General features: G+C 35.5%; 2 protein-coding genes across 2 annotated transcripts; one reads left to right on the top strand and one right to left on the bottom strand.

The window, feature by feature from the left end:
• Positions 1–257: 257 nt before the first annotated feature.
• On the bottom strand, positions 258–2,842 carry LOC126912619 (uncharacterized). Its single transcript, XM_050705626.1, has 2 exons — positions 1,595–2,842; positions 258–770 (listed from the first exon to the last, which is right to left on the bottom strand). The coding sequence occupies exons 1-2, from the start codon at positions 2,840–2,842 to the stop codon at positions 258–260; spliced, it is 1,761 nt and encodes a 586-aa protein (XP_050561583.1).
• A 3,436-nt stretch (positions 2,843–6,278) lies between these two features.
• On the top strand, positions 6,279–16,309 carry LOC126912602 (uncharacterized). The gene is made up of 2 exons (XM_050705455.1): positions 6,279–6,579; positions 16,158–16,309. The coding sequence occupies exons 1-2, from the start codon at positions 6,483–6,485 to the stop codon at positions 16,292–16,294; spliced, it is 234 nt and encodes a 77-aa protein (XP_050561412.1). The 5' UTR covers positions 6,279–6,482; the 3' UTR covers positions 16,295–16,309.
• Positions 16,310–17,801: the final 1,492 nt, after the last annotated feature.

The raw sequence follows: 17,801 nt of genomic DNA, 5'->3' as shown, positions 1-17,801 counted from the left end.
CTCCTTTGGGCCTGCCGCGACGTCTATGACGTTGAGTGGGCTCCACTCAGTAGTGAGTTTTGCCCACCGCTCGTCCGACATGCGGCAGACGTGTCCAGCCCAGTTCCACTTCAAGCTTGCGGCTTTCTGACCAACGTCAGCGATTTGAGTTTTGGAGCGCAGCGTAGAGTTCCTTATTCTATCCGATAGTCGGACTCCTAAGATACTGCGCTCCATGGCTCGCTGGCAAACCTTGAGTTTGGACTTCTGATGTTTTGTCAAAGACCAGGTTGAGCGCCATAGGTTAGGATGGGCAGAATACACACGTCCATGAGCTTCCTTTTTAATGCCAATGGGAGGTTTCCTTTCATTAGGTCCCTCATGGACCAATAGCTTTTCCAGGCGTTTTCGGTGCGTCTAGCAACTTCTCTTTCTTGTCTCGCCTGGAAAGAGACTAGTTGGCCCAGATAGATGTATTCATGGACGTATTCCATTTCTGCGCCATCTACTTCTAACCTATATTTGATACTGTTGGTCATTAGTTTGGTCTTCGACATGTTCATCTTCAGTCCAACCTCAAGGCTCGCCCTGCTGAGTTCGTTGATCATGCCGCCTAGCTCAGACGCTGAAGAAGAGAAGAGTACTATGTCGTCTGCGAAACGGAGGTTTGTTAGCCTCTTCTCCCCGACGACCACGCCCCTCGTACTCCAGCACGCTGCAAGTTTTTTGAATACCTCTTCAAGAGTTGCGGTGAAGAGTTTCGGAGATAGCGGGTCACCTTGTTTGACTCCCTTAGAAATAGGGAAGGATTGGCCTAACCTGTGTAGCTTAATGGCTGCGGTGCTTTTGATATATATGTTTAAGCAGGTTAATGTATGTGAGGTCAATGTCTTGGTTCTGTAGGGCTGTGAATATGGAGGAATGGGTGAGACTGTCGAAAGCTTTGGAGTAATCAATGAACGCAATGTATAGTGGAAGCTTAAATTCGGAATATTTTTCTATAATTTGGTTGAGGGTGTGTAAATGGTCTGTGGTAGAGAGGCCGCGTCGGAAACCTGCTTGCTCGGCTGGCTGGTTGTTGGTCCAGTTTGTCAGATATTCTGTTTTCTATTACTTTAAAATGTTTTGTACAAATGAGATACCAGACTAATTGGGCGATAATTTAGGTTTGATTTGTCCCCTTTCTTATGTAATATTATAATATTGGAGTGACAGAACTTTTCGGGTAGTGTACCAGTTTTTAATATGCAGTTGAACAGATTGGTGATGTGGGGCAACAGAACTTTTTCTCCTATCTTTAAAGCTTCGGTGGTAATGCCATCCTCACCAGGTGTTTTACTATACTTCATGTTGGTTAGCGCTCGATGAACCTCATAGCCACTTATTGGTGGGATATTTTCTGAACATGTATATGTATTTAAATGTGCGTTTGGGTGATGTTATCGGCAGCATAAAGACATGTATAATATTCTGTGCAGATATTTAAAATTTTTTCTTTATCCGTCTGTTTTATTCCAAATTTATCTTTGAGGTTACTTATTGCTACTTTTCCCTTTTCTGTGCCTCTGATTGCGATTCTAAGCGACTGATTTTTCTCAAGAGTGGTTTTTATTACCTGAGTATTATAATTTCGGATATCTGTACGTATTTTTCGTTTAACTTCTTTATCTTTAGACTTGTATTCTGGTGTGTGAATGTTAAGTTTCTGTCGTTCTTCTATTAGTTTTATGGTAGATGGACTTAATTTCTTCGTTTTAGTTCTTGCTGTTTTAATGTTTCGACTCGCTGCTTGTATACATTTTGATATATTTCTGTATTGTGTTTCTACATCTTCTGTGTCTAAATGAAGTGTTTGAAAACTGTTTTTCAGCTCCAATAGGAAGTATTCTTTATTAGCTATCAATGTCGATTTATCTATTCTTTTTATAGAATTTTGTATCATGCGTATCCTTCGTATTTTCGCGTTAAATGAGAGTGTAATCCTGAGAGGGCGATGATCAGAGCTGAATTTAAAATTGTTTAGTACTTCGATATTGGTGACTATTTGTTTTGTGGAGGAGAGGCTAAAGTCTATTTCATTTTTGGTGTGGCCATCAGGGGAGAACCACGTCCAGCGACGGTGTGGTTTTTTGTAGAAAAATGTGTTGTTTATGTTTAAGTTTTGACTTGATGCAAACTGAATTAGACGCGTGCCGCGATCGTTTCTATGGCCTATGCCATGTGGTCCTAAAATGTTGTAGTTATCCGATGGTAGTGCTGAGCCGATTTTTGCATTAAAATCCCCTATAACCATCATCCAAGTTCCCCTATGTTCGTCGCATGCTCGGTTGAGGAGGTCATAGAACTCCTCAATTTCATCGTCAGTGTGGGTTGATGTTGGTGCGTATACTTGAATGATGGTGAGGGTCTTCGTGTGATCTATCTTAAATTTAAGTAAGGCTATGCGATCTGAATATGATATAAACTCTATGATGTTGTTTTTCCATTTTTTGTGTATTAAGAATCCTACTCCATATTGACTGCTGCTTTCACCCATGTGATAAAATATGCTGTCTTCCCTCTCTAAGATCTTTTCTCCTTCTCTTCTTACCTCTGCAAGACCTATGATATCCCATTTTATATGTGACAGTGCATGTTCCAATTCGATAAGCCTTTCTTCGGTGCCAAGAGTTCTAACATTAAATGTTAAAATTTTTAGTTTATCAGAGTCCATTTGATTTGCCAAAGTCGTTCGACAGTTAGGAGTCCTCACCCGGGGATTGTATGCGCCCCTTGCTCCAGAGTGATTCAGCCTACTGTCATCGGCGTCGTCACTACTGGAGACGCCGGGGACTTGGGGCCAATTGTTTGTTGTGAGAGTCATGGTGCTTGGGTAGGGGTTTAGACAGTTAACCTACCACGCTTGTCTAATGCGGGTTGGTAGGTATGCAGTAAGCCATCTGACTAGGCCTGTGGACGCCGCCGTTGGTACACTAGGTACTCCTCCGCCGCCGTCCTAAATTGACATCCTGCATTGATGCCAATTGTTCTACTTTAGCCTCGTTCAAACGCTTTTTGTTTTTGAGCCCAAAAGTAGCTTATTGCTGTATGGTCGGGGACTGCTTATGCAGCTAACGATGATATCTCATCGTCGTTCCATTATCCGCCACCTATGGACCCCGGTAGTAGTCTACAGCACAACCCTACCAACCTTTTGACATGTATATTTAAAAAAAAAATTATAAACCTTAAACCTAAAGTAAAAAAAAGCATAAATATCTGACAAAAATATTGTTCCCTTTTAAACTAAATTAAGTTCTAAAATTTTAAGTATTTATGTTTAAAATTGTAAAAAAAGGCTACAAAATAATGTTTAATCTTTTGACTTTTTAATTTTTTGACTTCACTATCTCCATAGCTAATTTTAACATTACTTTCGTATACTTTTTATATTGTCTAGCTCCGAGTTTTCTGCGGTTTTGTTTCATGTGAGCCATTTTGGCTCCAAAACAAAAGGTATTATTAAATACATTATAACTTATCATCCAGGATATTCACTATTATGCTGGGAAATTTAGGTATTCGAAAATGGTTACATACACACAAACAAGGAAAAAAACATTTATTGCCAACCCTAACTGTAGGTAAAGTTGCCACAAAGCAGGCCGTGGCAACTTTACCTAACCTGTGTCAACATTACCGAAGCGATTATTTATCAATAAATTAAAGAAAAAGCAATTGCTGACATTACAACAGTAATCCCAACTATATTATACATACAAGATCAAAATTTCAATCACCTGTGACAAATAATTTAGGCTCTGTGAGCACAATTTAGGAACTACTAACTTTTAGCACATTTTCACGCACTACACTGTAACGGCCATTAGTGGCATAATAGCAGTCTTACGTCTACGCAAAATATAGTAAATATTTCCTTTTAAAGTCTAAAAAATACTACTATTACATAAAAAACATTTTTAACAAAAAAAAACCGACTTCAAAAAATAAATATTCCAAAATAAATTAATATGCACTAAAAAGTAAAAGAAATAATTGCGTATTTTTCAACAACTTAATAAATCAACTAACTTTACTAACTCATCACACACATTATAATGTAAGTAGGTACAATTATTGTTATTTCTGGAGTCGGTGTCAGCCAACTAAGATAGGTTTGTTATTTACCTATTATCACAACAAAACATTACAGTTTTACACCAGTTGTAAGTAGGTACTTAACCACCACTCCGCCCGTACCGTGCTAGTTGTTGGCGTTTCCTAGGCTGACACCGACTCCAAAAATAACAATAATTGTACCTACTTACATTATAATGTGTGTGATGAGTTAGTAAAGTTAGTTGATTTATTAAGTTGTTGAAAAATACGCAATTATTTCTTTTACTTTTTAGTGCATATTAATTTATTTTGGAATATTTATTTTTTGAAGTCGGTTTTTTTTTGTTAAAAATGTTTTTTATTTCTTGATTTTTAGTGAATAACTTATTTGAGTATGGGTCGACCTATTAAACGCGCTGCTCATATGAGACTGCGCCGTTTAAATGAATAATATTAATATCTATCCATATTGACGCATAATTACATTATTTTCAAATGTATATTAACCTGATACCCTTACTTATGATCTGCTGAGCCGACAGCTGACAGTAACCTGTTCATAAGCTACATACATAGTCAGTTGTCAAACACACAAACAGATTAGATACCCACATAGGTATACAGTCATGTAACTCAGACAGCACATCAAGCTACCCATCATTCTATACCAGATATGCTACTATACTGTCAGATATGCTACCATCTGTCCTGAATTTTATGGTTACTCAGAAAGATAAGCTAATATACATCACTTAAACTCAAACGCAGAGCACATTCCGTTCATTTTTGAGGAGTTCCCTGGATTATCTTCTACATTTATGGTCAGACTTTAAAAAAATTATATGGGACCACACTGACATCGTACTCTTTCAAACACAAAAAGAATTTCTCAAATCGGTCTATAACTGCCGGAGATATCGATTAACATACATAAAAATAAAAGTTTTTGTTAATTATCTCAAAAAGTGCTAAACCAATTTCGATAAAATTTTAATGGAACAACGTCTGATGTAAGACCTACGAAATACAACAATTATCATCCAAATCAGTTCATAAACGACACAGTTATTCGCGAACAGAAATAGTAAATGTTTGTATTGATATTTGTTTTTGTTAATTATCTCAAAAAGTGCTAAACCAATTTTGATAAAATTTTAATGGGACCACCTCTGGTATAAGACCTACCAAATACAAAAAGAATCATCAAAATCGGTTCATAAACGACAAAGTTATCCGCGAACAAACATAAAAAAAAGCATATATACGGTCGAATTGAGAACCTCCTCCTTTTTTTGAAGTCGGTTAAAAACAGAATTCTAGTGGGTAGATTTTTAGATAAATGAGTTTATACCGAATACCTATAGTATGGTAAAGTTGCCAAGGGTCTGGTAAAGTTGCCATAGTTTACCGTACTTTATTATTACTATATGTACGTTTTAGGATAAGTAATTAGAAAACTTAGTAACCACCATTTTGAAGGACACCTGAACCTAAAACAACAGTGTACAATTTCGTTTCAGCTTTAATGTTACTGACACCCGTTGGAGGCGTAAAAAGGGTTTATTCTCATTTTCTCTTCTATTTTTTCAATTACGTCTAGCCATTTAAAAAATCCCTTTTTTATCTAAGCCTAGATTTATTTGTCTAGCCGGCTTAGAAACCTAGAACCCTAGATTTAGTTATTTGCGCGAATCGATATTCTATTTAGACGAAATTAAGGTTTAGTGATTTTCTCTCACTTGCAGAATACTAGTGTTTTCTTTATCAGGTCAGCTCCATTTTGCAATGGATTTTATGGAGAGATTTTTGATCAAACCAGTGACTAGAGAGTCATTGATTATTTGCTGATAGTTTATATTGCATAGGTAAGTTGTTAATTACGGATTTGACAAATAATATAAATGAAACTAAATATTTACAGTTAAATACATTGTTAGATATTGAAGGGAAGCAATTCACTGTGTGTTAAACCTTAAATTTTTTATGTTAATGTATAGACATTACAGTAAAATAAATAAGGAGAGATGTGTGAAGTTATTACTCCAATCCGCACGTAAAACATTTTAAAGACAGCCATACAATACAAAATGCACCTCCGCCTGCCTTCGAGAACATCCCGATTTTATTAAGCACATGTCTGACATTATTTACAGTGGAGTCGGTGATCCCGGGCAACGGTATACGCCTTCGACTCTAGAACGTATTTACCAAAAGCGTATTCATATTAGATTTCCGAGCTCCCAATGCCAGCCGGCCGTATCGAGAATGTCACCGATACATTCGATACTTTATTCGAGTGAGCTCGAGAACGCCCGCCGCGACACGGAAGAGTGTCAAATAAATACAGGTTGAAATATATCTCCTGTCGCGCTCTGTGATCCTGGTACATACGTGCCATTTAAACGATGAATTTTTGTTTGGTTTTCGTGTTGTTCGGCTATTTTTTTACGTGGAGTGCCGGTATGCTGTACCGACGGGACTCTGACAATGTTTTGAAACCCGGTGGGTACATTTATTTGTTTTTTTTTTCATGTGTAACCCGCTTTTGAATTATTGTTTTTTTAACAACGATTTTTTATTGAACAGTTTTATTTTGTTAGCTATCATTTAACGTATATTTTATAGTCACTAATAATAAAAATTACACATATTAATATTTTGTTTGTGGTTTTAAAATATTTTGCAGTTCATCAATAAATTATTTGCGCTGTACATCACGTCCCTTGAAGCGGTAACATCATTTTGTTGACACGCTGTACTTGCACTATTTTATATTTTAAATTTAAAAGCTTTAATTGAACATCAAACGAGTTTATTTATGAATTTAATTATTTATTTTTGACTGCCACTGGAATTTATTTTATCCTGCCAAAAATTATGCCAAATGACATAAATATGCCAGTTTTAATAAAAACACAGTATATTATGTTTATGGTGAAATTGAATAAATATTGCACGATTAAATAAATGGACTTATAAAGTGGGTTAACTGCACACAGCTAAAAAAATATTTAAAACATACCGTATTTATTTTTGCAAAATAAAATAAACTCAACACATAGTTAACTACTTACAATTCATTCAGGTGTATTTTATTTACAAATAATATGTCCATGGCACCATTTTTGTTTAAATAGCCATCACGCAATGTAATTGCTTCGTGGCAATTAAAAAAATAATCCACCTAAAGATTTAATTTGTCCCTATATCACAAACTAATGCAAAAAGTAACACACACATTGAAACAAATTACGTCATTGCGGCCAATACTCATCACTATACAAATACATATGCACTTTCGATTACACACACTAGTCCATTTCAGTAGCGCGCTCACTACTCATACTTACACAATCTTAATACAATCAGAAGCGGTATCCAGTTGGTCACGATGTATTAAAGTGGATCTTCGACACATTATTTCGTCATATTGCACCTGTTATTCTGAGAAACGATAAACAGAGCTACGTTCAAGGAAAACCTTTCCCTTAAACTTTTCCTGGTTATTTTTAAACCTTACTCATGATTCAAATGGAACAGATAATAATCATACAATAATGTGTCTTTACATATTATGACATCATCCACATCCCTTACACTATCTTACTAGTAGTCTTATAGATGCGAAAGTTTGTGAGTTTGTGTGCTTGTAAATTTTTGTTACTCAATTACGTCAAAACGGCTGAAGAGATCGGGATGAAATTTGGAACATTATGATCTGGAATAACACATAGGATACTTTTTATTCCATGGGAACGCGAGCGAAGCCGCTGGCAGAAGCTAGTAATCGGATAAAAATAAAAAAAAAAACCTACTGGTTAAAATTATAATGGCTCACTAGGGTATCTTTACCCTGCTGTCTTACGGAAGCAGAAGACCTGTCGGGATACCGAGATTCCGGCTCAAAGAACAGGACTAGCAACAGTGTGGTTTTAGTAAGAATCAGACTTACTAAAAACCACCCTATCTCCTCACCCAAAGCGGGATAAGTGATTGGCTGATTGTCACCCCTCCATGAAAAACCATGCCGTCTAAACCTCACTTACGATACGACACTATGGCAAAATAATACAGAAAACGATTTAATAAGCAAATCTGACATCATCCTGACGGTAATCTGATAAATTTTTCCTTGTTTCCTAAATTTAGACCAGCCAACGAACGAAATAATTTAAAGATAAGATAAAGATATTTTTATTTGCATAAAACACGGTATACAGACAAACATTAATAACACAAAATAAATTAATGATGTAATCTAATCAACGACTAATTCAATTCTTTCCTCAAATTAGCACGTGCAAGAAAGAGATAAGAATACAACAGGTGAGACAGAACAAAGGTCACAACAAAAATATTTAAATGTAGACTAAATAGCGCGCCGGCGCAGGTTGCACTCCTTTACCTTGATAACTAACTGCGCATGAGACTGGTGCACTTTCGAATGGTAGTGAGTGCCGTCCCAGTTTGCACATTGCCTATTTGGTACTAGATGCTATAAAATTATTATATTAAAGGTTTTTAGTTTCTCATAATAAGTTTAACTGGTAGCTATTTCATACAAATCTCTTTCTGTATTTAAGTTTATTTGAATAGTTTTTATCCAAAGCCTGATAAAAATGACCAATACGGTCTTTTGTTATTAATAAACTTGTTAAAACACTGATTTTAGTAGACTCCTATCCATTTTTTTTTATAGTTCCTTCTAGTATTAGCTTACTCTTACAGATGTATCGAATTAAGAATGCTTATTTAAATTAATAATATTTTATTTGTATACTTTTAGTTTATTATGTTTCTCTCATTAATATTATTAATATACCCCAGATATAACTTCTAGAAATCGCTTCTTTAAATATAAATATTAATGCAAGCTTATATAATATAATAGAATAGACCACAGCGTTGAGATATCTATGTACAATATTGCATATTTAAACAAATATCAAGAGTCAATGCGGTTTACCCGATTTGGTAACAAGCCGTGCTAAAAAAAACAATGTTTGCTAAGCACACTGATTGTTTAATTAAACTACGCAATATGGTTTTATCTTGGAATGTTGCCCAATTAATTTGGTGTTTATGGTGCAATCATTACAGTAGTAGCATTCTGGAGCTGAAAGTAATAAAAACTTCATGGAAGACCGAGCTAAGAAACAATAATCCCCTTATAAAAAATCTTCTTTTCTTCACCAAGGTAATATGATATCCTATGCTGAAAACCGCATCAAAATCGGTTTAGCCAAACCCGAGATAATGGCAGACGAGCATACATACATACAGATTAAATTGTGAAACTTCTCTTTTTTTTAACCTAATTAAAAACGTTTCCCATCTCAATGCAAATAAGAGCATTCTCTTAAAATTACATCTATATTTCTGATTTCTCCTATTTTAGCGTGAAAGTGCAACAAAAAGCATATTTGTATAGATTATGTCATATCCGCGTGCATCTCTATAACATCACTAAAAATAGAAACATGACTGCCTCGTTGGTCGAGTGGTGACAAGTGCGACTGCCAGGCAAGAGGTCGTGCGTTTACAAATATACAAGTTCACATACACATGACACCCAGACCAGAACAATTTGTGGATCGGGTGGAATCGAAGTTCGAACCCGCTACATGTTACGTGGCAGCTCATCACCCAGCCACCGTGACAACCGTACAATCAAATGCAAATACAGTATAAAACTAAGTCAATCACCATTTAGCTAATACTTTACAAATCTCATCATTGCATGTATAGATCAATATTAGCAACTAATGTTATATAATCCCAGTGTATAATAAAAGTAAGTTTAAATGCGTATAACGGAGTAAGCGGTAGCAAAGTGAACGGCCTTGCGCACGCGCGGGCCACGGTCAAGATATAAACCTGTGAGATAACGCAGTTAACCTGCGGATACTTTAAGATAAAATAACTGACATAGTTTGGGTTTTTTTTGTATTCGTTTTAAAGTTTTGTAGTTCCGTGCACAAGTTCATAATTGTCATTAAATAGTCAAATTACTATCATTGTATGCCTTGTAGCAAGCATGTAAAGATGACTCACTACAATAATAGATGGTCAAAATAGATGTAAAATTCGCAGAAATTGGCGTTCCATAGTCTCTGCCTACGTAAAATAACATGATACATCGTTAGTCATAGTATTTTTTTTATTTTACACACCATTTACACATTTTTTTATGGAATAGTTGGTAAACGAGCACTCAGTTACACACCCTAGTCGATTCGAGTAAATAAGCCATGAAGTCATTATAGACCTTTCATAATCTTAAACTTAATTTGTTTCCTGTGGCAAGTCCATATTATATCGATCATTCTTCTACTTACTCATATCGATTAGATACCCGGATTAATTTGACCCATAGCACTGTTATACCATATCACATTGTTCTTTAACCAAAGAGTATTTACCACAAAATAAATATAGTCCAGTCAAATAAGGCAAAATTAGGTAAGAATCTCGGAATGCGAGATACCCAGCTGTAATTTTGTATATACTTGTATATTGACCCCTAAAACTTGTCTCAAAACCTACATATGGTAGGGTGTAAGCAACCCTTAAAATTCAGGGTCAAAGGGCCCAAAAATCGTTTTTTTGCGGTTTTTTCGAAATATCTCATTTCCTATGGGTTTTTGGTAGTTGTATTCAACAGCAATATTGTGAAATACAAAATTCTCTACAACTTTTGTCTAAACTTTTTTTTTTATACGGTGAACCGTTTTCGAGATAGAGGGCGGAGAGCGCGCGGTCACTGCATCTCTTCAAAAAATTTTTTTTTCGTCTAACCTATCCGTGATGGTTGTCTACGGATAGGGCATTAAAAAATACGTCATGGTTCCTAAAACCATTTTTCGTCAAAATCAATCGTTTGAAAGATAGACGCTTCCAAAGTGGAAAAATGAGGTCTATAGAATGTGTCCTGCCCTCTAACTTTTAAAATAAGTGAGTAAGAAAACTAAAAAAATATATGCTGTAGATTTTAATGGAAACTTTCAACGAAAATTGGTTTGAATGAGATATCATAATTAGTTTTTAAGAATTGATTAAAAGAATTGAGAAAGTGGAAAATTAAGTGTGTTTTTTTTAAAATGTATCAATTCTTAAAAACTAATTATGATATCTCGTTCAAACCAATTTTCGTTGAAATTTTCCATTAAAATCTACAGCATATATTTTTTTTAGTTTTCTTACTCACTTATTTTAAAAGTTAGAGGGCAGGACACATTCTATAGACCTCATTTTTCCACTTTGGAAGCGTCTATCTTTCAAACGATTGATTTTGACGAAAAATGGTTTTAGGAACCATGACGTATTTTTTAATATCCTATCCATAGACAACCATCACGGATAGGTTAGAGGAAAAAAATTTTTTTTGAAGAGATGCAGTGACCGCGCGCTCTCCGCCCTCTATCTTGAAAACGGTTCACCGTATAAAAAAAAAGTTTATACAAAAGTTGTAGAGAATTTCGTATTTCACAATATTGCTATTGAATACAACTACCAAAAACCCACATAAAACGAGATATTTCGAAAAAACCGCAAAAAAACGATTTTTGGGCCCTTTGACCCTGAATTTTAAGGGTTGCTTACACCCTACCATATGTAGGTTTTGAGACAAGTTTTAGGGGGTCAATATACAAGTATATACAAAATTACAGCTGGGTATCTCGAATTCCGAGGTGAATTCCTAAATTGACTGGACTAATAGGCACGTTAGGTAATGTTTATTGCAATTCGGACCCTCTTTGTGCCTAAAATGTGAGTGCGTCAGTGAGTACTTAAAGCCTGTTATTTCTATGCAGAGATAACGAACATCCTTCCCGATTGGATAAAGGTGATAAGACTTGGGTTATTTTACTGGGTAAAATTATTACGTGAATGTGTTTTTGTTACTAAAAGGATGGGAAAAGAAAATAGATGCCGCGGTACGGCGGTACAGATGATAAGTTGTTTTGAATATTTTGTATTAATAATTCTACTCAATCAGCTTGTTTGTCTGACTAAGTTTTATAACTTTTTTTTATAATAACTACTATCGTGAGACATACTAAATTAACTAAATATAACGGTTTACTTAAGTTAATATATGGAGAAAAGCTCTACTACAGAGGGACTCTTCATCATGCGTCGTCTACTGAGTCATAGAGAGAGTAGGCTGCGCAACGTCGCTGCGTCTGGGCACCCTGCTCAGGATGAAGACTTCCTCTGTGACTTGAAACTAGTGGAACTTTTCTCCATATATTGAGTAAACCGTTGTATCTAGTTAAGATTTATAACGAAAATTTATTTAATACCCATCTAGTGAAAGTGACATAAATATGGAAGCAAATCTTTTATTTTAATCTATGATTAGTCCTTAACATTCTTATCTAAGGGAATGCGTAAAACAGAGCTAAGAAATATACAACACCAATAGTTCGTGCAACCTCTAAGATTTGTAGTAAAACGAGTTAGTAATGGCCACCTCTCACTACTTTATACCGTAGAACTTTATCTAATACTTATGTACTATAGCCCGTTCTAAAACGGTAACTACCGACTACTGCGGTTTAAAACCTAGAATACATGGTTGTACACCAGCAAATCAAAGTACCCTAATCTGTCAGATTTCGTTTAAACATTTTCAACTTTACACTCTGGTGATAAGACTGAAAATATTTGGCAGTTTGGGACTTGATGTGCTGGTCTGCACTCTGTCCGACTTTTATGACTGATGACGTGAGGAAGGATTTCTGTACGAATCCTGATAGTTGAGGTGAACTAAGATAATTTTAAAAGGGAATTTTTGTATGGTAAAAAGATTTTAAGGTAATACTATACAGGCTGCATACGCTTTTTAAAGAATAGGGGTGGATTTCCAAATCTTCCACCTCACATTTTAGGAAAGTGGAGGTTAGAAAGAGCCTATTAAGTAGCTTATGGCACTCTCCAGCACCCCTAATAACTGCACAGAAAAAAACATGTAACCTCGCTCTGTTGCGATGTGAAGAAATGACAAACAAATAAACACTTTCCCATTTACAATATGTATTATTTAGTATGGTAAACTAACGAACCGAAAGAAGCATATGTATGTAAGATTCGTAGCAATTAGCGTTCCATTTGTCTCTGCCTACCGCCTATGGGAGACAGGCGTGACGTTATGTATATCTCCCTCTTACCATTTCGGGCAATATAAGACGCAATGTTATATTATAAAAAATCACAGAGCACTATTTATCTCCATAACGACTTGTTAGTCATCACAAATCATTAGTCATTGTTATTCGTCATCAGATTGTGTTATTGTCCGCTACTATTACTAGTTCATGACTGTTACACTATCGTCACTGGGGACGGTCACGGCCACTTATATTGATAAATCATCAATGAATAATAGATTGGGTTTGATGAAACAATGTGCTTTTATTGTATGATGTATATTTTTATTTGCGTGCTTGTAGGAAGTTTCGAAATCAAATTCAAAATCTTTATTTGTTTTCCTTAATAAAGTCTTAAATAAGATATGGGTTACAATCAAGGATCCTGAATTAAGTTGGACATAACATATTATCATCATGCGAACATTACTTATTTAATACTAAGTAACGAGCTAGAAGTATACATACCTATATAATACACAAACATTTAACCTATGGAGTTTCTTGCTCGTTCTTCTCCATAGGAATCTACACTTTGGAACGAGCAAATGGCTTCACTAGAGGACTGGCCGACAGACAGACGTTATTAATATTATTATATTTGCTTTGACTTTCAAAAGTGCCTTCCTGGTCTATTTGAAATAAATAATTTTGACTTTGACTTTTCTCTAGTCATTAGATATTGCCATTGTTGAACCTTCGACCTGAACTTCAATAATGAGTGTTTTACACTGTAATAGATTATTCAACAAAGATATTACATAGATCCATATAATTATTGCGATAATGATGAAATTATCATGATATCAACCACAAGACATGGGCTTCCCCCAATTTCCCCAATACCATCAGGTCTAAAGCTCATTACTGTACCCTAAATATGACCTATTCCATCAACTAGGTCCCGGCTAACCCCGCAACCTACTCCACATAACCTAGCATTCAGCATTTCCGCGAATGCCGCACATTCACGCAACGATTGCAAACCGCACGTTAGAAATCTATTTCGCTTATTTGGATTTTGGCGGTACCACGGCACAATGTACTGAACTATTTGTGGGCAAATTGCGTCAGTTTCAAATGATAACTGTTACGCTTACCTACCATTAGGCAAGTGCCTAGCTATCATTCTAAACGTACGTTTTGACAAGTCATTTCGTTTTAGTGCTCTATCTGTCGATATGTCGATGATATTCAATATTAATCGGTTTGCAATTGAAAATGTCAAGGTAATTTATTGTTTTTGTTTAAAAATTGTTTTGTTTCGTATTGCATTTTTGGTCTTGACTACTTGTTTTTTTAGTGGCATGTTGTTTGACGTGAGATATAATCGATATCTGTGAAAATAGAAAAAATAATTTATAAATAAAGCGAGTGGCCCGAAGGTTTATGACGCCTTCTTCCGCTTCTCATGCATGAGGATGTGGTTTCGAAACCTACCAAAGGCAAGTACCAATGTGACTTTTTCCGAGTTATACGTACTTTCTAAGATTATTTAGATACCACTGACAAACCGTACAACAAAACATCGTGAGGAAAACTGGGCTTATAATTTCTAGTTTGGGGTTCGAAATCCGCCGCCACATTAGCAAGCGTGGTGATTAATGCTCAAACCTTCTCGGTGCGAGAAGAGGCCTTTGGTCAGCAATGGCCACTTAATAGGCTGTTGATGTGTGATGATATGGAATAAAGCGAATGAAAGTTCAGTTACGAAGGCTGATTAGTCATTAATTCTTTACTTGCACATACAAATTGCTGTTGTAAAATATTTTAATCAATGTGAAAAACCACATCATGCATGCACGGAGCAGAAACGACATTGACAAGCAGAAACAAGGTGGACACGTTTACCGCACAGTGACGTGACCCCATAACCCCATGTCAATACTTTGCCCATGCACAAAGTGTAACTTTCTGTATATCAATCAATCTTTTAACCTTTTTTGGTATGGGCCGCCATACGCGAGCTGCTTAAAGCAGTCCATCGACTGCATCAAGCTGCGACTGCATAGTTATGATAAAACAAAGTATAAAATAATCATCACATCATCACAACGTCACGCCTTTTATCCCCGAAGAGGTAGGCAGAGGTGCTCATTACGACACGTAATGTCGCTATACAATGTACACCCACTATTCACCATTTGTATTATAAGTCCCATGTAATAGGGGGTGAGCCTATTGCCATATACTGGACACAATTCCAGACTCCGTGCTACCACTGAGAAATTTTCGAAAAACCGAAAAAAGCCCAGTAGTACTTTGCCCGACCGGGAATCGAACCCGAGACCCCTTGTCCGGCAGGTGCACTTGCGACCACTCGACCAACGAGGCAGTCTAAAATAAAATAAAGTATAAAATAATATAGTCATAATTTCTTACACAGTGCGTAACCAAATATAATGTAGACACATCCTTATGTGTGCATGTATGTATATAGAACACCCACATTTTGCCAGATTTGCTATGTTTTGTCTCACATAATAAGTAGGAGTGAAACTCACTTAGGTACTTGTTTTAGGTATTTAATTATTTATATACTTACGAGAAAGTTTCTTGTGTTGTTTGTGTGTTGCGTACTGTTTCACTTAAAACTTCACTCAGACATCAGACAAAATCTAGAAATTAATTTACATTATTATACGCTGGATTAATAAAGTTCAATGGAAATCGAGAACAAATCCTCTTCTGATAAATCATTTGGAAATTTTATCAAACATTATAAAGAATTAGATTCCAGATAGTACCGATTTTCATAGAACACATTTCACGCATTGAACATCACAACTCATAAAACCCACGCGAATCTTCTAAAAATATCTCCAAGAAAATAACTCAATAGTCACAATCATGACTGGATCAACGAGCCAGTAAATGCTTATAACAATGTCCCAAATAAATAAGAGGAAAAACCGTTTAATGTTTCAGATCTGTTGCCAGTATCGTCGACCGTGATGCCGCTGCCATACTACTCCGTGTACGGATATGAAAAGAAATTACTCCGCAACAAAGACAAGACAAGACCCTCTGGAAAAATATCCTTAGTTACAAAACAGCCTAAATAAATACACAACAACCAACTGGTAGTACTTTTTCCTTATCCCTCATTGAGACTACATTTCGTTGTTCTCTGATTATCAGCTAATTGGGGCACGAAAAGAACAAGCAAATGTACTAGACAGATCAACGTTCTAACTCGAAAAGGACGAGCAAATGTAAATAAATGTTTTAACTAACTCGATTTTAGATTGTCTATACTTGATTTTGATTGGCGTTTTATTCATGTATTTGTAATAGCTGAGCAATCAAATGATCTCAGAGTATGATATGTTATTTGTAACCATTAAAAATTCATAAATAAGTACACAGTATGATAATCACATTTTAGTTCACTAACGGTCAAAACTAAATAATGATCTCTAGGATAATTCTAGGTTTTAGACATAAATTGAATACAATTTATGTCAAAATAATCCAAAAAGTTTGAATTCAGATCGTTTATTAACTTTGTCTGATATTAAATGATGCACTTAATGCCGTACTCAGAACTTGGCAATTGTTTTTGGAACAAAATCGTTACTAAGGAATAGTTTAACTAATCATTATCATTATGTCTCTGAGTGCGACAGTTAATAGTAAATACGTAATATTAATTGAATTTTACTAATAACAATTTAGGCAACAATAGTAAATGTATTTATTACTTAACATATGTATGTTACCCGCTTTATTATGGAATGGAAAACGAAATAAAAACGAAAACTGTTGACGATTAAATAAAAATGTAATTTGAATTTTGTGTTAAAACATTTTAGTGAATAAAGTTTAAAAGGATAAAATGTAATTGCGCATTTTTTTAAAGTTTAAAATGTAGTTTTAAGTGATTTAAAAACACACCTTTTTTAAAATGTTTAATCCTTGTATAGACAGACAGACACTTGTGTACATGTATACTTTATTTTATTAGAAAAAAATATTTCGTTTACAAACAATGTTAATAAAATGCATATTCACCTATCGACCTATACCTAAGTTACTTAACAAATTAGGTTAGTTATACTAGTGGCGAATGCAGACACGATTATAGATTCCTGACGTAGCTCGAAATGAGTCGAGTGAGTGAACCGTATCACCTGTTCAATTTAAGATGGCATACAATATTTTATTATTAGGCCAATGCATCTTATTACAGAAAAAGCAGTTTTCTATACTTTAGAATTTTTGCTGACGGCGATACTAGCTCGCCGTTTGCATCGCAGTCCGCGCAGACCACCGCCGTTGCCGATGCCGAAGCCCAGTAGGGCTGTTGCCTGATCCGGACCTGCGGACTACCTAGCGGGTTTACCGGGGTCCGACTCGAAAAGCAGGAGTAGGAACGGAGTGATTTTTAATCAGTAAGAGTCTGACACTCCCTCACTTGGGTGAGCCCAAGGTGAGAGAAGTTATTAAATGATTTAAACCCATCCAATCGTAATTATAATGATTTATTCGACCTGTCAGGTATATTAATGTACAATTCATTGTCAATAATAACTTCTGGTATTAATAATTATGCTGTATAATGTACAATAA

Source organism: Spodoptera frugiperda, chromosome 27 (assembly GCF_023101765.2).
Source record: "Spodoptera frugiperda isolate SF20-4 chromosome 27, AGI-APGP_CSIRO_Sfru_2.0, whole genome shotgun sequence".
Taxonomy (NCBI): domain Eukaryota; kingdom Metazoa; phylum Arthropoda; class Insecta; order Lepidoptera; family Noctuidae; genus Spodoptera; species Spodoptera frugiperda.
This window is presented reverse-complemented; position numbering and strand designations above follow the sequence as displayed.

What these genes read in the sequence shown, in the direction of transcription:
- LOC126912619 (XM_050705626.1), bottom strand. Translation starts at nt 2,842, where the DNA reads ATGACTCTCACAACAAACAATTGGCCCCAAGTCCCCGGCGTCTCCAGT. An exon ending in TCCGAAATTATAATACTCAG is followed by an intron (nt 771 to 1,594) that starts GTAATAAAAACC and finishes CCTATTTCTAAG; the next exon opens with GGAGTCAAACAAGGTGACCC.
- LOC126912602 (XM_050705455.1), top strand. Translation starts at nt 6,483, where the DNA reads ATGAATTTTTGTTTGGTTTTCGTGTTGTTCGGCTATTTTTTTACGTGG. An exon ending in TGACAATGTTTTGAAACCCG is followed by an intron (nt 6,580 to 16,157) that starts GTGGGTACATTT and finishes TTAATGTTTCAG; the next exon opens with ATCTGTTGCCAGTATCGTCG.